Below are 24,240 nucleotides of genomic sequence, written 5' to 3'. Positions count from 1 at the left end.
TCCATTCCGGGCTCTAGAGCGAATCTGGTTGCAAAATCCGATCACCGGCAACGCCTTACAACAGCACTAAGCTCATAGGTGTTGCCAATTTGCTTGACGTTGACACAACCGTCCAATGTGAAGCTGGTGCCTCCTTCCTTTGATAGGCCTTGTGGGGATTTTGCCTGGGTTGGATGTGAGGATCCTAATCCCCATGAAGACCCTTAGGTCGAATTGGATATTGGATGATAATTAGTGTGAGGAGTTGGCTGACTACAGTGGCCTGGACACCTTACTAGACGCTGGCCTGGTCTTTACTCCTAGTGTGTCTATGGAGGAAGAAGCATCCTTTGCTATGGTGGTGAGGAGCGTGGCTCAGGTCCTCAACCCCCAGCTACCCACCCTGAAAGTCGAGACCAATTTCTTGATGGTGGTGCTTCAGCCGACGGTATCTCACACAGACCCCCTACTGCCTTTCATTGAAGCTCTCTCTGATGTCTTGCTTGGGCCTGGTTCAAGCCCTATATAGGCACCTCTGTGCCCAAAACGATTGCACATCACCAACCACCCTGCACCTGAGGAACCAGTTTTTCTCACCACGGTTGAGGCCTGCACCACCCCTGACCGCCTGGTGGTGCAGGCCTCAACTTTCCAAAGTTAATCCCGGTGCGTTTCCTACCACTCCACTGGATAGGAAATCCAAGAGGCTTGAGACCTTCGGGAAGAGGACTTCTCTTCCACTAGCCTTGCACTATGGTCGTGGAAGAACACCACGTTATTCTTGGGCTGATGATAACCACACTGTGTGGGACTCAGTTGGGCAACGACTCTCTATGGTCTCGGAAGAGGCCCAAGCCATCTTGCACACAGCTATCCCCAATGGCAATGACACAGCAAATGTTGCCATCCGATCCGAGCTGGATACGACAAACTCGCTAGGCACGGGCATTGCTTGGTGGTGCTTCATCACCACGCCTGGGTGAGATCAACTGCCTTTTCAAGGGATGTCCAGGCATCCCTTATGGACATGCCCTTCAATGGCACTTGGTTCTCACAAGTCCTGTGGGAGCCAAGACCAGAGTTCTGCCAAGCCCACAGCCGCCACAGACTCCAAATTTCTTTAGTGTAACCGCGCAACAACACAGGCGCCCAGGTGAAGGCAGTATCAGGCACTAACTGCCTCAAGACAAGACCTAACATTGGCCAAGTGGGTGCTCCAAATTGTCTGGTGGGGTTGTGCACTTCCACTCCTAGAAACCCCATTGCCACTGCCACCGTCCTCAAATCGGCTGACGAAGGACCGCCTTTCCATGCTGCACCAGAAAGTGCAGGCTCTTGGCTAAAGGAGCCTTCAAGAGGGTGCAGGCATCAGAAATAGGTCATGGTTGCTATTGCCGCTTCTGGTACCAGAGAAGGACAGAGGCCTCCATCCTATTCTAGATCATTGTACTCTCTTTCTGTCTCACCAGTGCCCATTAGGTATTCACAAAGATGAGGGTGATGTTTGCAGCACATCTGCATAGGTCAGGATACCAGTCTTCCGCTACCTCCATGACTGGCTGCTTAAGATGAACTCACTATAGGTAGTCGTTACCCACCTCTAGGCTACGGCAGACCTCCTGCATTTGTTGGGGTTCACTATTGCCATGCTGAAGTAACACTGACACCTTCCCAGAAGCTCCCTTTCTTCGGAGCCATTCTGGACTCAGTGCAATTCCACACCTACCCACTGGAGCAGAGTGTCCAGAACATTTGCCCTATGATCTCGATGTTTCAGCCTTGGTCCTGGATCTCGGTGAGTCTGACTCTGAGGCTGCTGTGCCTGATTGCCTCCTCCATCCTGCTAGTAAAACATGCCAGGCTGCCTCCTCCATCCTGCTAGTGAAACATGCCAGGTTGCACATACAGGCCTGCAGTGGGACCTGAAGTCACTGCAGGTACAGCACTAAGGAATCCTTTCCAATCAGGTCCAATAAGCAGGAGATTTGCGGTAATGGTTGCTAAACCTAGATTGGATTGGTCACAACCCCTTCTCCACCCTGAGCTGACAGTGGTGACCAATGCATCGCTTCTGGCCTGGGGCGGCCATCTGGGAGAGGTGGGCACCAGAACCCTCTGGTCTCCAGATGAGACTGCTTCACAATAGTCTTCTGGAGCTAAGGGCAATTTGCTTGGCATTGAGACCTTTACTGCCCTCCATCAAAAGGAAGCTGGTCCAGGTGGTCATGGACAATGCTACCACCATGTGGTACTGCAACAGGAAGGACAGAGTGGGGCCGTGGGCCCTGTCTTAGGAGGCTCTGTGCCTCTGGACATACTTCAAACAACAGGACATTTTATTGACCATACACCGCCTGGAGGATTCTCTAAATGCTAGGTTGGAAAAACTCAGCCGTCTATGACTCATAGACCACAAATGGCATCTGCTTCCGGAGGTAACTCAAAATCTCTTTCAGGACAGGGGAGAACCTTGGTTAGATCTCTGCACCACTGCAGAGAGTGCGCTAAGCACTTCTGCGCGCTAGAGGTTCAGAAGTGGCTCTCGCTCGGAGACACGTTTCTGACTAGCCTGGAATACAGGACTCCTATACACCTTTCCACTAATAACTCTCCTCTTCTGAGTTCTAAAAAAGATCAGAACCGACCGGGTCCAAGTCATCCTGGTGGCTGGGGAGGAGAGAATGCTATCCAGAACTTCTAGGTATGATCATCTGTCCTCCGATTAGGCTGCCCTTTTGCAAAAGTCTCCTGTCACCACAACAGGAGAGGGTCCACCACCTGAACCTGCCACACTCCATCTTCATGCTTGGAGATTGAGGGGTAGCGGTTGAGGGTCTTCGACCTTGCTCCTCGAGTCTGTGGGTCATCTTGACAGCCAGGCAATTTATAAACAAAAACTGTATACGCCTGCCGTTAGGACAAGTTTGTGGCTTGGTGTGCTCAGAAACTCATTTACACACTTATGCACCCTTGTATGCAATAATGTTTGTTTTGTCCTTAGCCCAACAAGGCCTTGCTCTGGGCACAGTTAAGGAGTGTCTTGTGACCACCTATGCTTTTATATGGTTGCCAGACCAACCCTCCCTGTTTAACTCCCCGTTGTGACACTCTTTCTGAAAGAGTTTCCGCAAATGTTTTCTCCCAAACCTTTCTACGAATTCAGATGATCAAGACAGTCCTTTTGATGGCCATCACATCAGCCAGGGGTGTCGGCAAGCTACAGGCACTTGATGATCACCCTCCATATACCAGCTACTTCCCAGACAAACCGGTTCTCCGAAGCCAAGCCTCTTTTCTGCCAAAGTTGGGGACATCTTTCCATGTTGACCAAAACATCACATTTCCAACTTTTCTTTTTCCTCCTCACCCCTCCAAGGAGAAAGAGAGAGAGACTCCACTATCTGGATCCTAAAAGTGCACTGTCTGTCTATATTGATCGCACCAAAGAATAGCAGGTGGACAATCAACTTGTTGTAGGGCTCATTGGAATAAAGGAATTGGAAAGCAGTGCAGATGGATTGTACTCTGCATCAAGATCTGCTATGTATTAGCCAAAAAGCAACACCCTGTGGGCTTGCAGGCTCATCCGCCAAGCTGCATCTACTGCCTTTGCTCATGGAGTTCCTGTACTGGACATCTGTCAGGTTGCTATGTAGGCCGCCTTGCACACATTTACCAAACAGGTCTGTTGTGATGGGCCCTTTGCCTGTTCAGTCCTCCACAACATTTTGGTCTGAGCAGGCCCACCTCCAGGTTGGTATTGCTTTGATGCCTATTGTAAGGTAAATAATCTCTAGTCTCTATCAGATGAACAAGTTATGTCGAGCCAGACAGTAAATGGCGCTGGTGTGAGTGATTCTCTTCCAGCCTCCACGCCACTTTCTGAAATGATTTTGACCTGAGCAGAATATCCAGCGTGGTGATCTGGTATCTTCGGGGCATATTCCTGTTCTTACACCTTGGAAACGGATGAGAGGAGACAAGCTGATCGAGTGTCCTAAGCTGCTGCCCCCACGAGTATCGGTGCATGTCTAGGGCAGGAACGGAAGAGCTGGTGCACGCATTCGGACCACTGTGGTCTGGCGTGTTTGGCTCAATACTGGCGCACTTCCCACTGCTTTATTCAAGACGCTGCATGCCGGACTGCTGAGCACTGAAGATTATGTGAATTTTGTGAAGTTGTTTCCAGCTGAATGGGAATGCGCGAAGTGTGCTTTCTCATTGGGTAGACTGAGATACAAAATGACCACACGCGGGCAGAAATTGCTTAAAGGCAAAGACAAATAGAATCAGTGCCACGAGGAGCGAAAAGAAAATGGAGACGAGAGCTCAGAGAAAAGCGTGGAGAAGGCGGAACCTCCTAAAAAAGGTAAAAGGGAAGATGGAGGGGCGAAAAAGTCTAGTAAAAATGCAGGGGTGAGCAATTTGAAAGACATTGCTTTGGCTAATACTGTCCCTGTATGTTTTGACCTCAAAGGAACTAGGGAGTGAGGCAAAAGGCCTGTCTTGCAGGGAGCCTGCTTTGGCTTCGGATGTTGGGTCACAGCCATTATCGGTACCAGTAAAACAGACTGCTCAATTAAAGGAGTCAATACTACCTTGCTCAAACTGTGGGGATCAGACTGCCATATTAAGCAATACTTCCTTGTTGGATGACGCTCTATCTGCACTTCCCAATGCATGCAACATAACTGACAATGGAGCCACCAGTCACGGCAAAGACCAGGCAGACACGACAGATGGAGATAACCCAGAGGATAACCTTGAGGCCTTGATTCAGGGTCGGATGACAAACCCGTGAGCTCACTTAAAAGCAGCAAGTCCGAAGAGGGCCTAAATGACTCAGCAATGAATACAGTAAAAAAGAAGAAAGCCCGAAGCAGAAAGCGGAGGCAGCCGAAATGGGATCACTCAGATCCACAGGGGACACTGCCCTCCAGTACCGCTAGCCTCCAGCAAGGAGCAAACACACAGTTGAATCCCAGAGATATAGACAAACCATCCTTACTTTCAATTCTGGAATCCATCAAACAGTTTCGAGAGGAAGCCAAAGCTGAGAGCCTAGATGCAAGAGGGGCCTCTAAAAAACTTCAGGGTGGCATCCGTAAATTAAACAAAATATGTACGGACATCGGAGACAGGGTAGGAAGGAAGAACAGAGATCTTGTCGACAGAAATGGTGAAAGTAAAAAAGCAATCTGCAACCCATGAGGCCTGCCTCACGGGTATGATGACTAAGCTAGAGGAACAGGAAAATCAAATGCGGAGGAATAACCTCAGACTGCTAGGAATACCGGAGGGATCCGAAGGGGCTGATTCCAGAGCATTCATCGTGAAACTTCTTCGGGCCGTTTTCCCCTCGCAGTCCAGTTGGAATTGGGATCAAGAAATCCAAAGGGCTCACAGATTTCCTTTCAATTGAAAGTACAACGAGATGGCAATAACTTTTAAAATGATAAACCAAGAGCCTTTCTAGTCTTCTTTGGCAATTTCCTTCTGAGACAGCTGGTATATGATCAGGCTAGGCAGAATTCTCCCAAGGAGGTCGATGGGATAAAGTTTTTTTCCAAACCGGACTTCAGGCAGGCTACAGTAGAGCGGAGGTGGCGGCTCCGCCAACTGATAACACCACTACAACAGATGGGGGCTCAAGCATACCTGATGAACCCGGCCAGACTAAAAATCATTTTTGAAGGCTCAACCCGAGTATTCCTGTCGGAGATCAAAGCTGGAGAATATATGAAAGAATTAGCCAGTAGGAAGAAAACCTGAGAGGAAAAACTTAAGGTCTACAGAACTTGTATTGGGTCCTGGACTGAACTGCTATTAACGTAATCCCAAATTTGAGACTTAACTCTAATGAGATTAGTAAAGTTTCCTTTTGGTTTCTATCTTTTACTTTTTGGTTTAGTTTCCGGATGTTTTGCTCATTTTTTTTTCTTTCTTCCTATCTTTTATATAGCTCCACATATTGATGGGAACTTGTCTGCCCTATGCTTTCAATAGAACTGCCAGGGCCGCTCGGGCCAGTTTACTAATTGAAAGGTCACAATTGGTGTGGAGACTGGGTCCTCACATTTGCTCCCCATCATGCAGGTTTTTATATATGACCGGGGAGGGAAGGGATCTTGTGAGAGGGCGGGGTTATCTAGGGGAGTGGTATTTTATGGCAAATATCAGAATTAAAGTTATGAAATGGGATCATTAAACAAACTCAAGATTATTACGCTAAACATCTGTTGTTTGAATGACACATCTAAGAGACAGAACTGCACAGATATTACGGTTAATGGGGGCAGATATAGTATGCCTCCAAGAGACACACATTGAACGGGCCCAAAGACATTTGTTAAACTCTCTTGGGTTTCAAGTTATTGGTGCAACGACACAAGGAGTAAAGATGAAGGGCGTTGGGATACTGGTCCGTAAAACTTTGCAGATAGTTGTCAATCAAGTTGAAACCGATGTATTAGGGAGATGGGTCATCGCACGGTGTACCTTATTTTCTAAATGCATCTTTATGATTTGCTCTCTGTATGCCAGTAACCTAGATGAACCAGGGGTTACACATCAAGTAAATGAAAATCTCGCCCATTGGCCACTCCCATTAGTTCTGTGTGGTGACCTGAATTTAAATTCAACAAGGACGTGGGCCTATCCGGGTCGAAAGCCAAAAGTGTTTCGGGCACTACGTGATTTAATTAGTACTCATGGATTAAAAGATGTCTGGGCCGCTCTGAAGCCGGACCAGCCTGGTTTTACTTTCTTCTCCACTCCCCATTCATCATTTGCCAGGCTATATTATTTTCTTGTCTCCTGCCTTAATTCACAACGCTGTATTGACATTGCCCCCCGTTTCCTGTCTGACCATAACCCCCTCATTCTAACTATAGACGGCTGGGGGAGACAGGAACCAATTTCTCAATGAACATTTGAAAAAGCACTGCTATATAATAATAACTATTGTACACATATGGTCAGATGGATACAAGTTTTCTTGAACATAAATAACAGGTTGGCTTCCACTATGGTTGTCTGGGATACCCTCAAAGCAGGCATAAGGGGGGGAGACACTTCGATGCTCCATATGGAAGAATAAGGAGGAGAAAGTGCAAATTAGACTGGCACAGGGGCGGCTGATGGAAGCGGAGAGGAAACTAATCTACGTGGTTCAAGACGGATCAGGAATCGAGGAGGCACAATTGGCGGTCACGGTGGCCAAAGTAGAGATGGGAGCTGTGCTAACAAAAAAAATAGCTTTGAAATGGGCAGCTTCTAAGGAAAAATGTTATGAGCTCGGGGAGCGCATTGGTCATCAACTCGCCATTGCAACTAGGCAGCAGATAACGACTTACACCATTAACACAATAAATTTAGATAATGTAGGAATCTCAGACCTTAGGAAAATAGAGTGTTCTTTTAGGAAATACTACGAGGAGCTCTACACAGAGGACATGGAGGGGACAAATATTCAGGTGCAGACCAGAATAAGGGAATACTTAGATAGCATCCCTATTCATAAACTTAACCAGAGTGAGAGTGAGTCAATAGAAACTTCCCCAACCTGGAGTGAAATTTTAAATGCCCTTACCTGCCTCCTGGATGGTAAAGCTGCCGGGACTGACAATATTCCTGTAGAACTCTACAAGGTTTTTTCATTACAAATTTAAGAAATATTTACTGAGGTGGTTAAATCTATCTTTGATGGAGTCAAACCCCCAGAGTCCTGGTCATCCGCCAAAATAGTCATCTTTCCTAAAAAGGACAAAGCACCACTGGAAATGTCATCATACCGACCCATAACTTTAATTAACACGGATTCAAAATTTTTCTCCAAAATCATTGCTAAGGCTTTCTACTAATATCGAATCTGTAGTATCTAATTGGCAACATGGTTTTATACCTAAAAAGGGACCACAGAACACATCCACCGCTCAATTACTTTATTTGACGCCGCAGAAGTGTCAGGGGACCCGATCTCTTTGATTCTCTTGGACGCAGAAAAGGCGTTTGATCGGGTCTCCTGGCAATTCTTATGGGCAGTAATGCGGCAGCTCGGTTTTGGCCCGAAAATTCTGCAGGCAATTCAGGCACTCTATCATGATCCCACTAGTAAAATTATCATCAATGTCCATGTGACAGAGCAGATCGAGATTACAAGAGGGACGAGACAGGGATGCCCCTGTTCCCCCGTTATTCGCCCTACCTAGAATCTGAAGCACAGGAATTTGGCTTAATCTCAGGTTATGCCCTAAACAAATCAAAGACACATGTAGTTGTAAATCTGCAGATAAACTGGGTAGATAACAGGATAGTGGAAAAGGCAAAATATCTAGGCGTCAATATAGCTTTTGATTTAGATACCTTAGTCACAGAAAATGTGACCCCTCTTGCCATCAAAATGGAGAAGTCACTTATGAAAATCGACAACCTCCATTTAACCATAGTAGGACGATGTAACGTTTTAAAGATGACGTACTTTCCTAAGCTCCTTTACTTCTTCCGGACAATCCAGCTCATATTTAATAATCACTTATTAGCCATATTTGAGCGAATCTTCTCACGGTTCATATGGGCATATACACAGCCAAGAAGAGCGTTTAATCTTCTCTCCCTGCCCCGGGAGAGGGGAGGCTGGGCTCTCCCTAATTTAAAATTATATTACTGGGCTGCGGCATTACAACACTCTTGCGAACTGTTGTTTGAAGATTGTGCGATAAGCCCCTCAGGGTTGCTTTCCCCATATCTTCTACTTATGGGAGAGAAGGTAAAGGGATGCCTATGGCGTCAACTCAAACTATGCTACTTTAGGCGAGTCCGATTTAAGACTATGGTAGGTGCCTTTCAGGTTTTCAATAACGTCCGTAAGATGTTCGGTATATCTAAACTAAACTACTGCACCCCTATCAAGTGTAACGAGAACTTGCCTTTGATTTTTCAAAATACTGACATACGACAATGGTATACTACAGGGATTGGCAAATTAGGGGACTTCTTTAGCTCCGGTCAACTTCTCTCTTTTCAAGAACTACAAATTTGCTACAAAGTGGGGAATAACCAGATTTTCCAATATCAGGCCATTGCAAGGTACTTAAGGCACAAAACAGGGGGGTTTGCTGGCTTCAATGCCGTTGGATTGACAAACTGGTGAACCCTAATCTCCCAAGGATAGGAAGCATTTACTCCATCTTGAATGAACAGCGGCCAGATGACCTGAATAAAATAGACGCTAAATGGCAGGTTAAGCTAAATATTCCACCAAATATCCTTTGCTCTGCCTTAGGCCAAGCTCAAATTTATCTCTTATCTTCCAAATTACAATCCCAGTTTTTCAAGACTGCTTTTTTCCTGCAAATTACACCCTCCAGAGTTGCCAAATGGACGTCAGGCCCCGGGGCAAATTACCCGCGATGTACAGCATACAATGCGGATGCAGTACATATGTTTGCCACCTGCCCTAATCTTCAACCACTAATACAAGATGTACAAAAATTTCTGAGTAAAATATTATCTTTTAATATTCAACTTACTTCTTGTACTATCTTGCTAGGGCTATACGACCCTCTAGATCCAAAGACTGGAGGTGCATTCATTTTTGTAGCAATGACTATTCTTCGGATATGTATCGCTTCTTATTGGAAAGATATGCATCCCCCATCTTTTGGGCAATGGCAAGCAAGACTTCTGGTTACATTTAGGTTTGAATGGGCTATTTACGCCAAGAAAGTACGAAGGGTAAAGCAAAGGGGCTTAGTAGTTTGGAGCCCTATGGTCAACTGGCTGGAGGCTATGAACATCTAATCTCTCCCTTTTCCCTCTTCTTCTTTCTCCTTCTTTTCCTAAAACCCTCACAAACTATCCTGAATTTCACCCGCTCAGTATTGCTTACTGTATTAGATTTAACCCACTCTTAGGCTTTCTCTTTTTGAGCTACATTGGCTGATTTTGGTTGACTTATAAGGATGTATAAAACAGGATATTTGCCTATGCTTCTTGAAAATATAATTGGTGTAGAGCCTGTAACCATGTGTAAATATTTATTTTCTTCTTTTTTTTTTGGTTTTAGTAATCTTGGACCTGGGGGGCGGGAGGGGGGCTGAGTCCAGAAAGTTGCAAATTTGTACTGCGAACTGTCAAACCAAAAATAAAATGTAAAAATTAAATAAATAAACAGATGAACAAGTTATTTATCTTCGGTTATACCTTATCTCGTAGATACTCTAGCTGCAGATTACTTACCAACCAATCCCATCCTAAATGCAAACTGGACATAAAGTGCTTGTAGGACCTTAGAATCCGTACTGGTCAATAAACCTCCTGTTGCCTGTGCCTCTTGCGCGGAAATAGCTTGCTGTAATGACGCCAGTGTAGGCACTGTGCATGTCACATCTGGCACAGAAAATGCCTACAATGTCCACGCAGAGCCGTTAAACTCCCTTGCCCTAATATATATATTACCTACTGGCAGTCACCAGTGGTGTTGCAGGGATTCTGCTTGGACACAGATCTGTGCACAGAGACCCAGGACCTCAGTGAATTGTGGTGGGCCAAAAAACTCACCTCAGTACCTAGAAAACCTAACCGACTAGCATCGGTGTCACATTAGCTTTTCGTCCTATAGCAAAGGAACCAATGATTAGACAACCCAGAACCTGCGACTTACATTATACTCAGGAATGGTGGGAATCAAGAACACTCTTTTGTTATATTCTCATACCAGTCCACAACAGACAAATGAGACACGGGAAAGGTATCTTTGCTAACAGAAGCAGACCTATGATTAGAAATAATATGATCAGCATTGTTACAATTCCATAAAGCACAAAAGGAGAAATCATATTACAATGATGGTGAATACAGGTCTTATAGTGCCTAGGGAAGCACCCTCCTTGGCTAGGAACTATGTTTTATAAAATATAGAAGGTCTCTTAGGCTTGTGTGGGAGGCCTCATACCTCCAAGATCAGCACTAGTCAATCACAGCAGGATCTGCAAAAGCTCTCTGTCTCTCTGAAAAAATGGGATTCTTCCAAGTGCCTGAAGTCATGCCTACGGTGCAATTTTAAAGGTGCCAGAATCGCCGTTGGCTGCAGCTGCATGTATGTTATGTCTAAAACGTAAGCCGATCAGCCCGAACAACAGCTACCTTGTTATGATAACCTTGGAGGCTTTAGCACGGACTGTGCAGCCTAGGGTTGCGATGTAAGCTAAAGGGATGCCGAAAACAAGCCCTTCTCATGTGAAATATTTCACACAGCCTAACTTACAACAACAGCTATATTCAGTGTTGTGTGCAAAAGCAGCAAAAGGTAAAATGGCGTTTAAACTTCTAATAAGCCTATGCTAACATAGCAATGTGTGCAAACAAGGCCCAGGTCTCAATACAGTAGGTAGTTATAGCTAGTACATAGTTTCCATTGGAAGAGCGTTTTTCATTTGCCAATAACTTTGACTTAGTTTGACAAATCCTTGCGAAATTTCAAAACTAATACGCAAGTCACTTCAGCTGCTGTCTTGAAATTTTCGGAGGGATCCGTCAAGCAGGGGCTGAGAAAAACGAGGGGTCCAAAAACGCTTTTTATCCATGTTTAGACACCGCTACAGCCCAAACTCCTGAACAGATTTACACCAAATTTGTCAAAAAGGTAGCTTTTGGTCCAGAAAGCACTCTTTTAATTAAATGGTGTAAATCTGTTCAGTAGTTTTTGAGAAATTTAAAGATTTCTTAGATATACAACTGTGGCCGCGGTGGATCTGCAAATCCTCCCGATCTCGTGCTTGAGATCTGAATGGCTGCTAACAATTCAAACCAGGAAGTGTTGACAGCCTTCTTGTGACTCGGTTTAACCGAGTCACAAGAAAAAAGGTTTAAAAAAAAAAAGAAGAAAAGGGGGCAGGGTAGAAATACCCTGACCCCCTAGGCCTGTTCATGGGGTTCCACAGGTAAAAACGAAGCACGAGCTCCCACACTTCCTTTAATTTCAGTCCCCGGGTGGGCCAGGTGCCGGGGGCAATACAAAATTAAAATGCGGGGGCCCCCACAGCCCAGGGACCACCGCCTCCCTGGGGCTAATTGTTTGAAATGCGAGGGCCACACGCCTTGCCCCACAGCCCAGGGGACCACCACCTCCCTGAAGCTATTTTTAATTATAATGCTTAGGGAGGCTCCAGTCTGCCCCAGGGACTCATTGTTTGGAATACGTGGGGGCCCGTGGCCCCCCTGCAGCCCCGGGGACCGCCACCTCCCATATGTAAAATAAGATGCGTGTGGGGGTTCCGGACTCCCCGCCCCCCCCCCGGAGGCATAAACGTCCCTGGGGACCGCTATCCTTCAGGGCCAGCTCCAGAAATGTCCCGGGCGACCACCCCTGGGACATTACAGTTTGCTATGGGATTAGCAAACAAGTGTGCTTCGCTTTAAACAAGCGAGAGAATAGTGCTCTCGCTTGTTCAAAGCAGAGCACACTTTGCTTTTCACACCAAGGGAGCTGCATGTCCGCAGTGATGTCACGGACCAAGTCATTAGTGATGTAATATGTGAGGTCATAAGCAGTGCAATGCGGGGGGCGTGAATCATAGTTAACTCAGCTAACTAGAACAGCTGGATTTCTTTGTTTTTGTACGAGTAGAATCTGACCCTAACTATAACGTCCCTTTGGGTTTTTCTGTGAGGAGAAAAAAAAAATATATATATATATATTTGTGTCGTATCTACTATTGAAATACATGTTAAAACAGATATTTCCTTTCCAATTATATATTTTATTGTTGTTTGCAGGGTTGACTATTGATACAAATGGGTATATTAATGGTACAAGTTAGGTCTCGTTTTTATATCCCAGTACACAAGTTACAAGTGCTTTTTGCTTTGAAGGTTTCACTATTATGATACTTGTTCCTTTTCAGTTCATCCAGAAACTTGCGAAAACCTCTTGGTTTCCAGGACCAGCCCAAGAAATGTCACACTGTCTTGGTCGTTACGTGGGAACTTCACATTACTGAAGCTTAATTGTCAAGTTGAAACTAGCAAAAAAACGGGCTTGTCAGAACTGGTAAAAATTGTTTTGCTTCAAATTGTTGAAAACATGGTTGTTAGAAGCAATATTGCATCAGCACAATTTTGTAATTTTTCAGTTGCCAAATGCATATTCCTGGTTTACGGATGTATATTGTAAAATAATGTGGATTAATTTATTTGTTTGTTTATTTATGCAAGGAGTTTTGTGGATCCAAAACATTTTGCTTCACTTGCGAGTGCTAGGTGATTGATTCCATTTAAAACTAATTTCAGAGCGAGAGTTTCAGGCAGACTAAAAGGTTCGGACAAACTTTTGTATCGCGTGAAAGTACCTGTTTTCTTCAATAAGTCTTGTTAAGAGGGTTGAATGATCTCTAGAAGTGGGACTGGGTAGTCTTGTTCAGTCACTTGTGTCCTGAAGGCGTCTGTAAAGACCGAGATCTTTAGGTCTTTCACGAACCCTGGGAAGTTAATTTAAGCTCTTGGCTATAGGACGATCTAAAGGTGAGAGGCATTCTTGAACCTCAGATTCCTCCTTGATCCATTTTATGAGGCCACATTTTGCAGGTAGGGAAATACTTTTCCTAATGGATGCATCGTATTATGAACTGAATTATGAACTGAATTCTTCACTTTACTGGAATAAGTGGAGCAGCGTCAGAGGAGGGGGAACAAGCTTGTGGTGTTTTGGATGCAGGCAAATTCAATCCAGTATGCACAGAATTACTAGATTTACCCATGGAAGTTTATCTGTGAAATAAAGGACTTTTTCAGTATCACACCAGATTTTTATTTCGCTTTTGTTTTTGAAGTAGGAATTGGGGCTTGTACTAGGCCAGAGGTCCATGTAAAGTGTAGCTGAACGTTGATATTGATGAAAATCCAAAATATATGAAACTGTTTTTTAACCTGTTCAAGGTAGTACTCTGATCATCAAAATATCTCTCCAGCCAGAGAAGAGTCTTGATTTCATTGCCATTCCAGGGAATTGGAGATGCAGAGATTGCTGACTTGGGTGAGAGAGCACATGCACTCATTAAAAAGGAATGGGGATAGCTACGAACCAAGCAGTACACTCCTATATTTGCGAAACTTGTAACCAAAACATGTCCGTAAATAAAGCATCCGTTCCACAGATTAATTGGTAACCTTCAATCAGAGCATTTGTATAGCGCGCTACTCACCCGGAGGGTCTCAAGGCGCTTGGGGGAGGGGGGTCCGCTACTGCTCGAACAGCCAGGTCTTGAGTTGCTTCCTGAAGGAGAGGTGGTCTTGGGTCCGGCGGAGGTGGATGGGGATGGGGAGGGAGTTCCACGTCTTGGCAGCCAGGTAGGAGAAGGATCTTCCTCCCATGGTGGCTCTTCGGATGCGGGGAACGGCAGCGAGGGCATGGCTGGTGGAATGTAGCTGGCGGGCGGGAGCGTAGAAGGTCAGGCGGTCGTTGAGGTATCTGGGGCCTTGGTTGTGGAGAGCTTTGTGTGCGTGGGTGAGGAGTCGGAACGTGATTCTCTTGCTGACGGGGAGCCAGTGCAGGTCTCTCGGGTGTCCGGCGATGTGGCTGTGTCGGGGGATGTCCAGGATGAGTCGTGCTGAGGCGTTCTGAATGCGCTGCAGCCTTTTCTGAAGTTTGGTAGTGGTTCCAGCGTAGAGGTTGTTACCGTAGTCAGACGGCTGGTGACGAGGGCCTGGGTGACCTTAGGGTTCAATTATAGATTGTAGCATGTGCGAAACTCAAAAGACTCTATCTGATTTCACTTCTGACCAACAGTCCAACAGTCCTGCCTTACTGTACAGATTCCAGCTCAGGGTGCTTGGCATGGTCCAGTAGTGTCACTCTTGCAGTCATCGACCTATATGTCTCACAAGGGCCCCTTATGCTTATTGCTATGCTCAACATAAGAGGCACTGCCTTCTGACTGACAGGTATTGGAGTGACTGCACTGTCAGATATAAGCAAAGCATGCAAGACCCTTAAATGCTGGGAGGAATATAGATGGGATTCGTGAAACGGCTTAGTCCCAACTACACTACTCTCCCAAGTCCCAGGGAAAGGATAAACAATTTAGTCATAACTAATTTAATGATATTATATAGTATGGGATATGCTAAACAGATTTTCCTTTAAGATTGTAAATAAAGATCAAATTAAACATTTTTCATAGGCTGTGCATTGAACCAGAATTTCAACATAGGGCTTGGTACCATGGGATACAGCTGAAAGGGCTAATAGGCTATAGGCAACAGCGTGGATGTTGTTTATTGATGTTTCCCTACGCAATTTCCTTTAATGATTTAATTCCATAGAGAAATCTTGGGATTCTGCAGACGTTCGCCTTTGGAAATGGATATTCTCCTAACTTTTACTCTTGAATGCATGTGATCTAGAACCTCCTGTAAACCTGCTTCAGCAGACCACTTATGAGAACTATATCAGAATTGTTTATAAACAGCTGACAGATTCCATATTTTCTCGTACCTCGGTTATCTTTGATCTTCATATGATTCTAATCACAGCTGTAACTTATTGTCTTGATGATGGTATGATTGGCCTTCTTCTAGGGTGCAGTGAACTATAACGAAGCACATTGATATTTTGCTTTGTTGTGAAAAGATTTAGGAGTGATAAAGTTTACATTCAACTTTTAGTTTATATTCATCTGGCCCTTAATTATGTTTTTTATCCTAGAAATATCCCATTGCATGTTGATTTTACGTACACTGACTGTTTTTTTGGTGTACAATAAGACTTATACAATGACAGTTTCTCTTTATACATATGCAGACCCCTTTTATTTTCAATAACAGTTAACCTCATCCGTGCTGCCCCGATTTACCGCCGGTGCTGGGGCCCAATGTTAATGGGTGTGGTCATGACGGAACGGTTCCATCATGAGCACAGCCCAACCGATGCTTATGACGGAACCGTTCTGTCATGAGCATCGAAAGGGTTGAGAACCCTCTCAAAATCAGGTCATAACATAAAAACTGTTTAGTGTATAGGTGATTCCTGCAGAAATTTACATTTGGTATAAATATATATGGGTTATTAGTATGAATTTCACATGGAATTTTAGTGCAGAGTAAGTGCACCAAAATTGTGCAGAAATCTCACTTCAGTGTAACTTGCTGTTTGGCCAGGAATCAGTTAACTACTTTTTCTGAAAGTATAGTACTGGAGCCATCCTGATAACATGATTACTTGGTTTTGGAGTGCAGTTGGGAATATGTCTTGTATCATTAAAAAGGCAAGAGAGTATCATCTGTCTTTTTCTTAACCTTGCACTCAGTCAAATCAGAAGCATTTAAAAGATGTACATTTTTAACAGATAACTACTATAAGCCTTTTGTCAACCTGATGATCAGCCCATTAGTGTCTAGGAGAGGTTTCCCTCCTCTAAAATATTGAATTCCCTGCGGCAGACCCAATATAGATATGAGCCCTTAGTCACTATATGTCCCAGCCAATTCTCCTTCTTTCCATTGCAAGGGTCTTTATGTCTCATATTTCCAAAGCAAAGGGCAACATATACAAATGCAGTGGCTGAATGGACCTTTTCTGGTTTATTGCCAGACACTCAAAATCTCACACCTCTTAACTCAATAACATATCAGGGTTCATTTTGACCATAATTCTATAAGGGCACAAAGAGCACACCCCGCAACAGCCTATTGCGTGTCTGGAAGCAAAACAAATTAATAAGCATTCTACTTATCATTGCCTATTTCCCTCAGAGTTAGCATGTGCTCTACCACATTCTCATCAATTTAAACATGCAGATGCTGTAGGCCGTTTGCAGGTAGTCCAGAACACGGCTGCAAGACTGGTCATGGGTGTACCCGCCAGGACTCCTAAGCCCTTGCTGAAAGAACTGCACTGGCTTCCCATACGGCAGCGCATCAATTTTAAGATCTGTTGCATGGTGCATAAATGCCTGTATGGAGCAAGCCCTAAATACCTATCCCAGTCCCTGGAACTGTACCAGCCCAGCAGGTCCCTCCGCTCATGTAATCAAGCCCTATTAAAACCTCCTACCACAAAGAAAATTAGACAAGGAGACGGTGCCTTCTCCTCTGTTGGTCCCGCCCTCTGGAACAGTCTTCCCATTGACCTAAGAACTAACACAAATCACTTGTCTTTTAGAAAGTCACTGAAAACCCTTCTTTACCAAGAGGCATTTTTATCCACATAACTCTCCAGGCTGCTCATTCCGAAAAAATTCCTCAGCTGGCAAAGCGCGGAGATACCCTCATGGGATTGATTCCAGCGCTATAGAAGAACTTAAAATAAAATAAATAAAAATAAACCCAGGAGTCTTGTGCAGTGCTGACCTTAAGTCCAATAGCAGTATTTATGTAATCTATATGACGGAGACCTGGCTCAAAACCACACATACTTGATGTCCATGTACTAAATTTGAAAACCTGCTAATTTGAGCTCCTGTCATGCACCTTACTATTGACCTCCTGCCTAACCAATTACCTTTCGCCTCATCTTTTGTCCCACAGGCCACTGCTTAACATTCCACAAGATCTGTGACCTTTTTACAGCAGTCTCAACCAGCACTTCAAACAATATGGATTTTTCACCATCTTCCACAATGATGAAAATGGCCTTTTTGGACCGTCTGCCAAAAATATATGCCTGGTCACACAACTGGCCCGGCACAAATGAGATATCCTGGTTCTAAACTGCACATAGATAGGGTTGTCTTCCCTCCAACCTAACAAGCAAAACCATAAACCAAAATGAGTGAAAAACCTAATAGAGACCATAAGCATATCCTTGAGAAACGTTTCACAAGATGCCCTTCACCAAGACCGGATAGCTGTAGCAGTCACTTGAGGATCAGCTCCAATGCTGAAGCTCTTATATGAACCTCTATTACTCTCTCTAGATTACAGCAGATATTCGCACCCCACTGAAACTTGGTTACTAAAAAACCTAGGCATCTGTACCATGGTACAGCCAGAATCTCATCTACAACAACCATGTGATCAGACTTCAAGTCAAGGGTTGGATCCACACAGAAGTGCTCGATGAACTCACAACCCTGAAACATCTCAACTCTACAGACAGCTGTTTATTGAGGCTAAGGCTGCCCACTGTAATAATGTCATCAGCAAGGACTCCAATAAAAGTGACAACTTATCAAAGTAGACCAGCACTGCCCTATTTAATCAGCTGTGGTCTTTAATTCAAAGGAGAAGTGCTAAGCTGTCAACTTCAAGTACGTGGTACACAAGATGCAAGGCAATATTGACAGCACGCTTAATGCTGATGGTCCCTTGACCAAGCATTCTCGGAACATTCCCATATTGTCCATATCCATTACTCTCTCCACAGGCTACATCCAAGCCGACTACAGTTCTCATCAATCTTGCTTTCAAAGTTACCTGTTAGATGCCTTCTAAGATGAACAGATACTGCCACTCCTGAAAACCCCCATCTTGAGGACTTCACCAAGCTGTTGGTTCTGACATTTCTCGGGAGGTTCATTGTACATGCTGTTAGAACCAGCTCCATAACATAACCAAGGCCTGCTCTCTCTTATCAAATGCCAGTTCTCTTTCATGCTCTGATGCAACCATCCAATTAGATTACAGAACTTTCCAGATTATAATTAAAACACCTATAAACGTTTTAATTTTATTTGACTACTGTACAACCTTTAAAACTCTTGATCTCGTCGAAACCTTTTAAGCAGTGTGTCATAATTTAATGCCTTGAATCTGTAGCTCTGTGCGCAGCAGTGGTTTTGTCCGTCAGTTAATTGTCATATGCTACTAATACTCAGTTTGTTTAGATTGGATACTACTTAGGATGAAATGTGACATTCTCCACAATCCTGTTATTAGCCATCCAAGCATGGATTAGCAGCAATATGTTAAAGGTAAATGCCAGCAAGACAGAGGTAGTAATTTGTGGCCCAAACCATCTAGGGACTGCTGACTTCTGGACTAGCCTATTGAGAGCTCCCCTTTTTCTAACCGATATGGTCAGAAATGTGGGTTTCTGGCTTAATGAAGATCTTATAGAAGCAGGCTGAGTCCGTTATTTGTGCCCTTCAGATAAAACTTCTGAACATTATTCTCCTCTTTGAGTGGCACAGTGAGGTATCCAGACTCTTTTACCTTTAACACTTGCCATCTATGGCTTCTTACAGATGCTGTCTCCAAATTGCTGTTAGTACATGGTAGAAGTTAGGTCTCTAGTGGGCAGAGGTACGCACCGTATTGAAGTAGGGACCACAATCCTAGTCATGGTAAGCTAGATACACACTAAAAGATTACCTGTGCTCACCCTCTGGAAGCTTGGCACAGCGCAGTCAGGCTTATCTACAGAGGCAATGTGTAAATTATTTGGCTACACACACACAGTAAAACAATGAAAATACCGCAACAATACTCCACACTGGATTAGAAAACTGAACAATACTTTTATGTGAAAAACAAGACAAAACAACAAAAATCCAGTAAATAGAACTGGAGTTATGAATTTTTAAAGAATAATCAAAAATGGTGCGTCGAAGTCAATAGCACTAAAAGGTTACTTGAGGCCGTGCTAGACCGGAGTAAATCCAAAGTTCAGGCTGAATGCGATGGAGGACAGGCTGGCTACAAGACCCACCCATGGACCGCTGAAGAAGTACCTTGGATGGAGCAATCGTTGCAGTCGAAGACTCAATGCTTCAGTTCTGATTCACACAGTTGGGTCTATGCATCATCATCGAGCCTCGCAGTTGGTTCCCGCTTCAGCATCGAACCCCTTACAATACAGGCAGTGCGTCATTGTTGAACCTTGCAGTCAGGTGCCAGGTCGTCACTGAATCTTCGGATCATTACTCCGTCAGCATGAAAGGGCACTATGTCGGTTCTGAACGGTGCAAAGTCATTGCTGTGTCGATTGTAAGGCAGAACAGCTGCAGAACCCACTTTTGAGGCCCAGGACTGCTTTAGCAACTAAAGTCAAGCAGTATTGACGGATGGCAGAGTCAAGCACCAGCAGTGTTGAGGGAAGTCTTTGAAGAGTCTGAGACGCCAAAAACAGGGGCAAGCCAGCAAGCCCAAAGAGTCACCTTGGGTTCAAGTGCGATGAGTTTGTTCCTTGTCTTCAGCAAGGCAGAGATCAGCAGGCAGCAGGGCAGCTCATCTGAGCAGGGAAGCAGTTCCATCAGAACAGTCAAGCAGAGTGGCAATTGTTGTAGCACATCAGTCTTTACTCCTGGCAGAGTTCTTCAGAGGTCCAGTAGTGTACTATCTTGGTAGGGGGAGAGCCCCAATACTTATACTCAAATGTGCCTTTGAAGTGGGGCTTACTTTAAAGCAGGCCCTTGGAGTATACAAGTCCCCTTTCATCCCGGCCCTCTCTGCCAGCCTGTGTGTGGTGGGGAGTTATCAGCCCTTTGTGTGGGCACAAGACACTGGCTATTCAGATGTAAGTATCCGCTCCCTCTACCTCTTCCTGCTGAGGAAGAGCTATCAGAATGCATCTGAGTTCTCTGTCAGACCTGCTCTTCCTGTGTTTGTGACTGACTAGAAGTAATGCACAAAGTGTAGCTGTCACCCAACCCAGACGTGTATTGGAGACAGGCTGCAGCAACGCAGAGCTAAGTTAAGAGTAGAGAAATGCCCACTTTCTAAAAGTGAATTTTCTAAAATTGTAATGTTAAATCCAATGTTACCACTAAAGAGGCTTTCACATTACTATTCCTAAGATATGAAACATGATTTAGCTACTCATTTCTAATCAGTAATTGCAGCATAAAAGTGTTTTAAGGAATTCTCAATTCTAACATATGAGAAGAGTAGGCCTCACAGTAATGAAAATGAATTTAGCTGTCACTACCAGGACACGTAAAATGTAAAACTACATGTCTTACTTTGTAGTTGCATGTCACCCTGCCCTTAGGGCTTACTAGGGCCTACATTAGGAGTGACTGATGTGTAATAAAAGCGGCGAAGGCTTGGCAGATGGTGTTAAGTACCAAGTTGAAGTGGCTGTACACAAGATGCAAGGCAATATTGACAGCACGCTTAATGCTGATGGTCCCTTGACCAAGCATTCTCGAAACATTCCCATATTGTCCATATCCATTACTCTCTCCAAAGACAACATCCAAGCCGACTACAGTTGTCATCAATCTTGCTTCCAAAGTAGCGTGTTAGATGCCTTCTAAGCTGAACAGATACTGCCACTCCTGAAAACCCCCATCTTGACACAAAGGCCTTGCAATGGCAGGCCTGAGTTAGGTTTGGAGGCTACTTGTGTGGGGGGCACTACCAGTGCTTTCAGCCAACTAGTCGCATTTACAGGCCCTGGGTATATTGTATACCACTGTACAAGGGACTTATAGGTAAACTTAATATGCCAATCAGGTATATACTAATGTCAGCGGTTGTGAAGTGCTCAGAGTCCTAAGGCCAACAAAAAGATACAGCAAAAAGTGGAGATATGCAGGCAAAACGTTTCGGGAAGACCATCCTAAAGATGATCGTTCTAAGTTCAAAACAGGGTGGTGGGATGAATTGATTCATGGGTTGGGAAAATTTGAGCATGCACCTGATGCCTGCTGCAAATTACATTGCTTTCTATGAAACGGAAAATTAAATTTAAGGCCCTTTGTGAGGTGCATCAGGGTCTTCATGGCATGTGTGCCCCCTGTAATCCAGGCTAAAATATCAAGTCACTTACTTCTTCATATACTTAGTTCTTTCTATCTCACAGTCACATTTCCTCATTTTAGACGCAAACAACTAGGATGCAGAGCCTTTGCAGTTATAGCCCCAAAAATATGCAACCAACTCCCTACATTGCTCCTTAATATCTGATTGTGTCTGTAAAGCACTGAAACCATGTGTTTCAGTAACCTACACTCCTTTCACATTGCTTCATTTATACAGTTGTAGTGCCAAGAGGCCTGTGAGTGAGAGCGCGCTTTATACGTTTTTTATTCATTCTTGAGTCATACCTAAAACATAGAGCATGGTTGGTACAGTGAACTCCTGGAGATCAGATTCTATCCAAGTAACTTGCAAACTGCTCTAAGGCTTCAGCTTCTAATCAATGTTTTTAAAATGTGGCAAGACAAAAGCATTCACCTATGTGCAAACAATTACCAGTTTACTTGAAGATTAAATGAATTCTTGACGTCTCAAGACCCAAGTCTGTCTCACTATTACCCAATGCCTGGGTGTCCAAAACGTATCTCAGACTCAATTTAACCAATTTCGAGTTTGTTCTCATCAACAGAACTTTGAAGGCAACTCCAGATCCAGTCCTGGTTTGATGAGATCAATATATACAACAGCCCATACACTACACAAATCCCTGGATTTCCGCATCAACATGAACCTCGGCTTCAGGTTCCATGTCACAGATAAAGTCCGGACTGCCTTGCGTCAATTGACCCAGTTGCATAAGAAAAATACAAGTTTTCCAGGTGTCATCTTCTGAATAGCTGTACTAGCATTACCTACCAGCATCCAAGAGCCTTGCCTACTACTTCAAGAAATGTTGATCTAGGGTCGCCCACAATTCAGAAGATCACTTTAAAACTCACAGATTTCATCTGACTCTCTCTATCCATCTATGCCATGCTACATCAAATATTAAGTAGTCTTTGAAGGCACCCTTCCACACCTGACGTTCAAGGGCATAACTTGTGGTGGGCAACATAAAACATGAGAAACCACATTGCCAGACAAGAAAACAAGACACCATGCTATGTACAGCCAACGTGCTGCCTTCTAGCTTGCACTAGAGTACCGTTACCATGACTCTTATCCATAAATATGTTCTGTTGAGGTACCTCGTGTGCAGTAGAAATGCAAGGCATTGAACAGTCTTCAGAAATGTTTATAATTTGTGAGTTATTGGCATTTCTATGGGCCTTCCTTGACAATATGTGTAGTGACATGAATTAGACGTATGATTCATCATATGTCAAAAGTAGAACTGCCAGGGCCACACGGTCATGGCATTTCAGTAGGGTGAGCCACAGCAAAGCCCCCTGCTGCACTAAACTCTCATTTCTGTGAGGACTGAGAACTTCAGAAGTTTTTGTTCTGTTCCTGCCATTTGCAAGTCCACATGTTTCTCATACTCTTGCTGGAGAGCTGAATCCCCTCCTCAGTGCCCTCCAATCAGCAGATACATCTCAATCCTAGTTGGCCAAAGCATTGGAAAGGTAAACAAGGCTTTCATTGATCATTTGTACCCTGCTCTTGTACTGTGCAATGCATAACAATCTAACCTGTAAAAGCTCTTAACCAACTCCAAGTCAGCCCAGTTCTCTTTGTTCCCACTGGCAGTACCTGTACAAGGTTAACGTCTCACTGGCAATACCTGTATACGGGTAAAGTCCCACTGGCAGTACCTGTGTAAGGTTAAAGTCTCGTTGGTGGCAGTACCTGTGTAAGATAAAAAAAAAGTCCCACCAGCAGTACCTGTATAAGGTCAAAGTCTCACTGGTGGCAGTACAAGGTCCCAAATTTTGCCTCAGCAAACAATGCTCTAACTTACCTGCACTGGCTCCCCATTGAGGCAAGGAAAACTTTTAAAACACTCTGGCACATAGAGGGCTTAACGCCAAAGGACCCACTATGATCAGGGCACTGTTGACCGCTTACACCCCCAGTAGGGCTTTAAGATCCTCTACGGGTCAATTCTTGAAGGTATCTAGAATTCACAAGGCCAGATGGGGCAGTAAGTCCTTTTCATATCTCGTCCCCAAATTTTGGAACAATCCCCAATGAATTAGGGTGCCTAAACAAGGAAACATAGTTTAGAAATAAGGCTAAAAGCCTGGCTATAGTCACATTACTAGCTCCCCTGTGTTTCTCCACTTGTCCTGAAGCAATGCTATGTCTTAGCCAGCGCTGGGTGGGAAGCCTATGGATAGCCATGCGCTTTAGAAATCTAAATAAGGTTAAGGTCCCACTGGCACTACCTGTATAAGTTTAAAGTTCCTCTAGCATACCTGTATATGGTTAAAGTCCCAATGGCAGTACCTGTTAAAGGTCCCACTGGCACTACCTGTATACAGTTAAAGTCCCTCGAGGAGTACCTGTATATAGTCAAAGTCCCTCTAGAAGTACCTGTGTAAAGTTAAAGTCCCACAGGCAGTACCTATACAAGGTTAAATTATTAGATTATAGAGGTGTGCAAGCCAAGAAATGAACAAAGAGAGGTTTGGCTTGGCTCATCGAGCCCGTGCACGAGCCAGTCCCTGAAAATAATTGCTG

At 44.4% G+C, this 24,240-nt stretch overlaps 1 protein-coding gene across 2 annotated transcripts in view; it reads left to right on the top strand.

Annotated features, from left to right (window-relative positions):
* LIFR (LIF receptor subunit alpha) overlaps positions 1–24,240 on the top strand; it is a 611,573-nt gene that overhangs the window by 421,495 nt on the left and 165,838 nt on the right. For both annotated transcript variants that reach the window (XM_086960553.1, XM_086960554.1), the window contains exon 11: positions 12,885–13,030. In XM_086960553.1, coding sequence (XP_086816679.1) covers positions 12,885–13,030 — 146 coding nt within the window. The remainder of the gene's footprint in view (positions 1–12,884; positions 13,031–24,240) is intronic.

Source organism: Lissotriton vulgaris, chromosome 3_1 (assembly GCF_964263255.1).
Source record: "Lissotriton vulgaris chromosome 3_1, aLisVul1.2, whole genome shotgun sequence".
NCBI lineage: Eukaryota > Metazoa > Chordata > Amphibia > Caudata > Salamandridae > Lissotriton > Lissotriton vulgaris.
The sequence above is the reverse complement of the archived record's forward strand: the minus strand, read 5'-3'. Positions and strand labels throughout refer to the sequence as shown.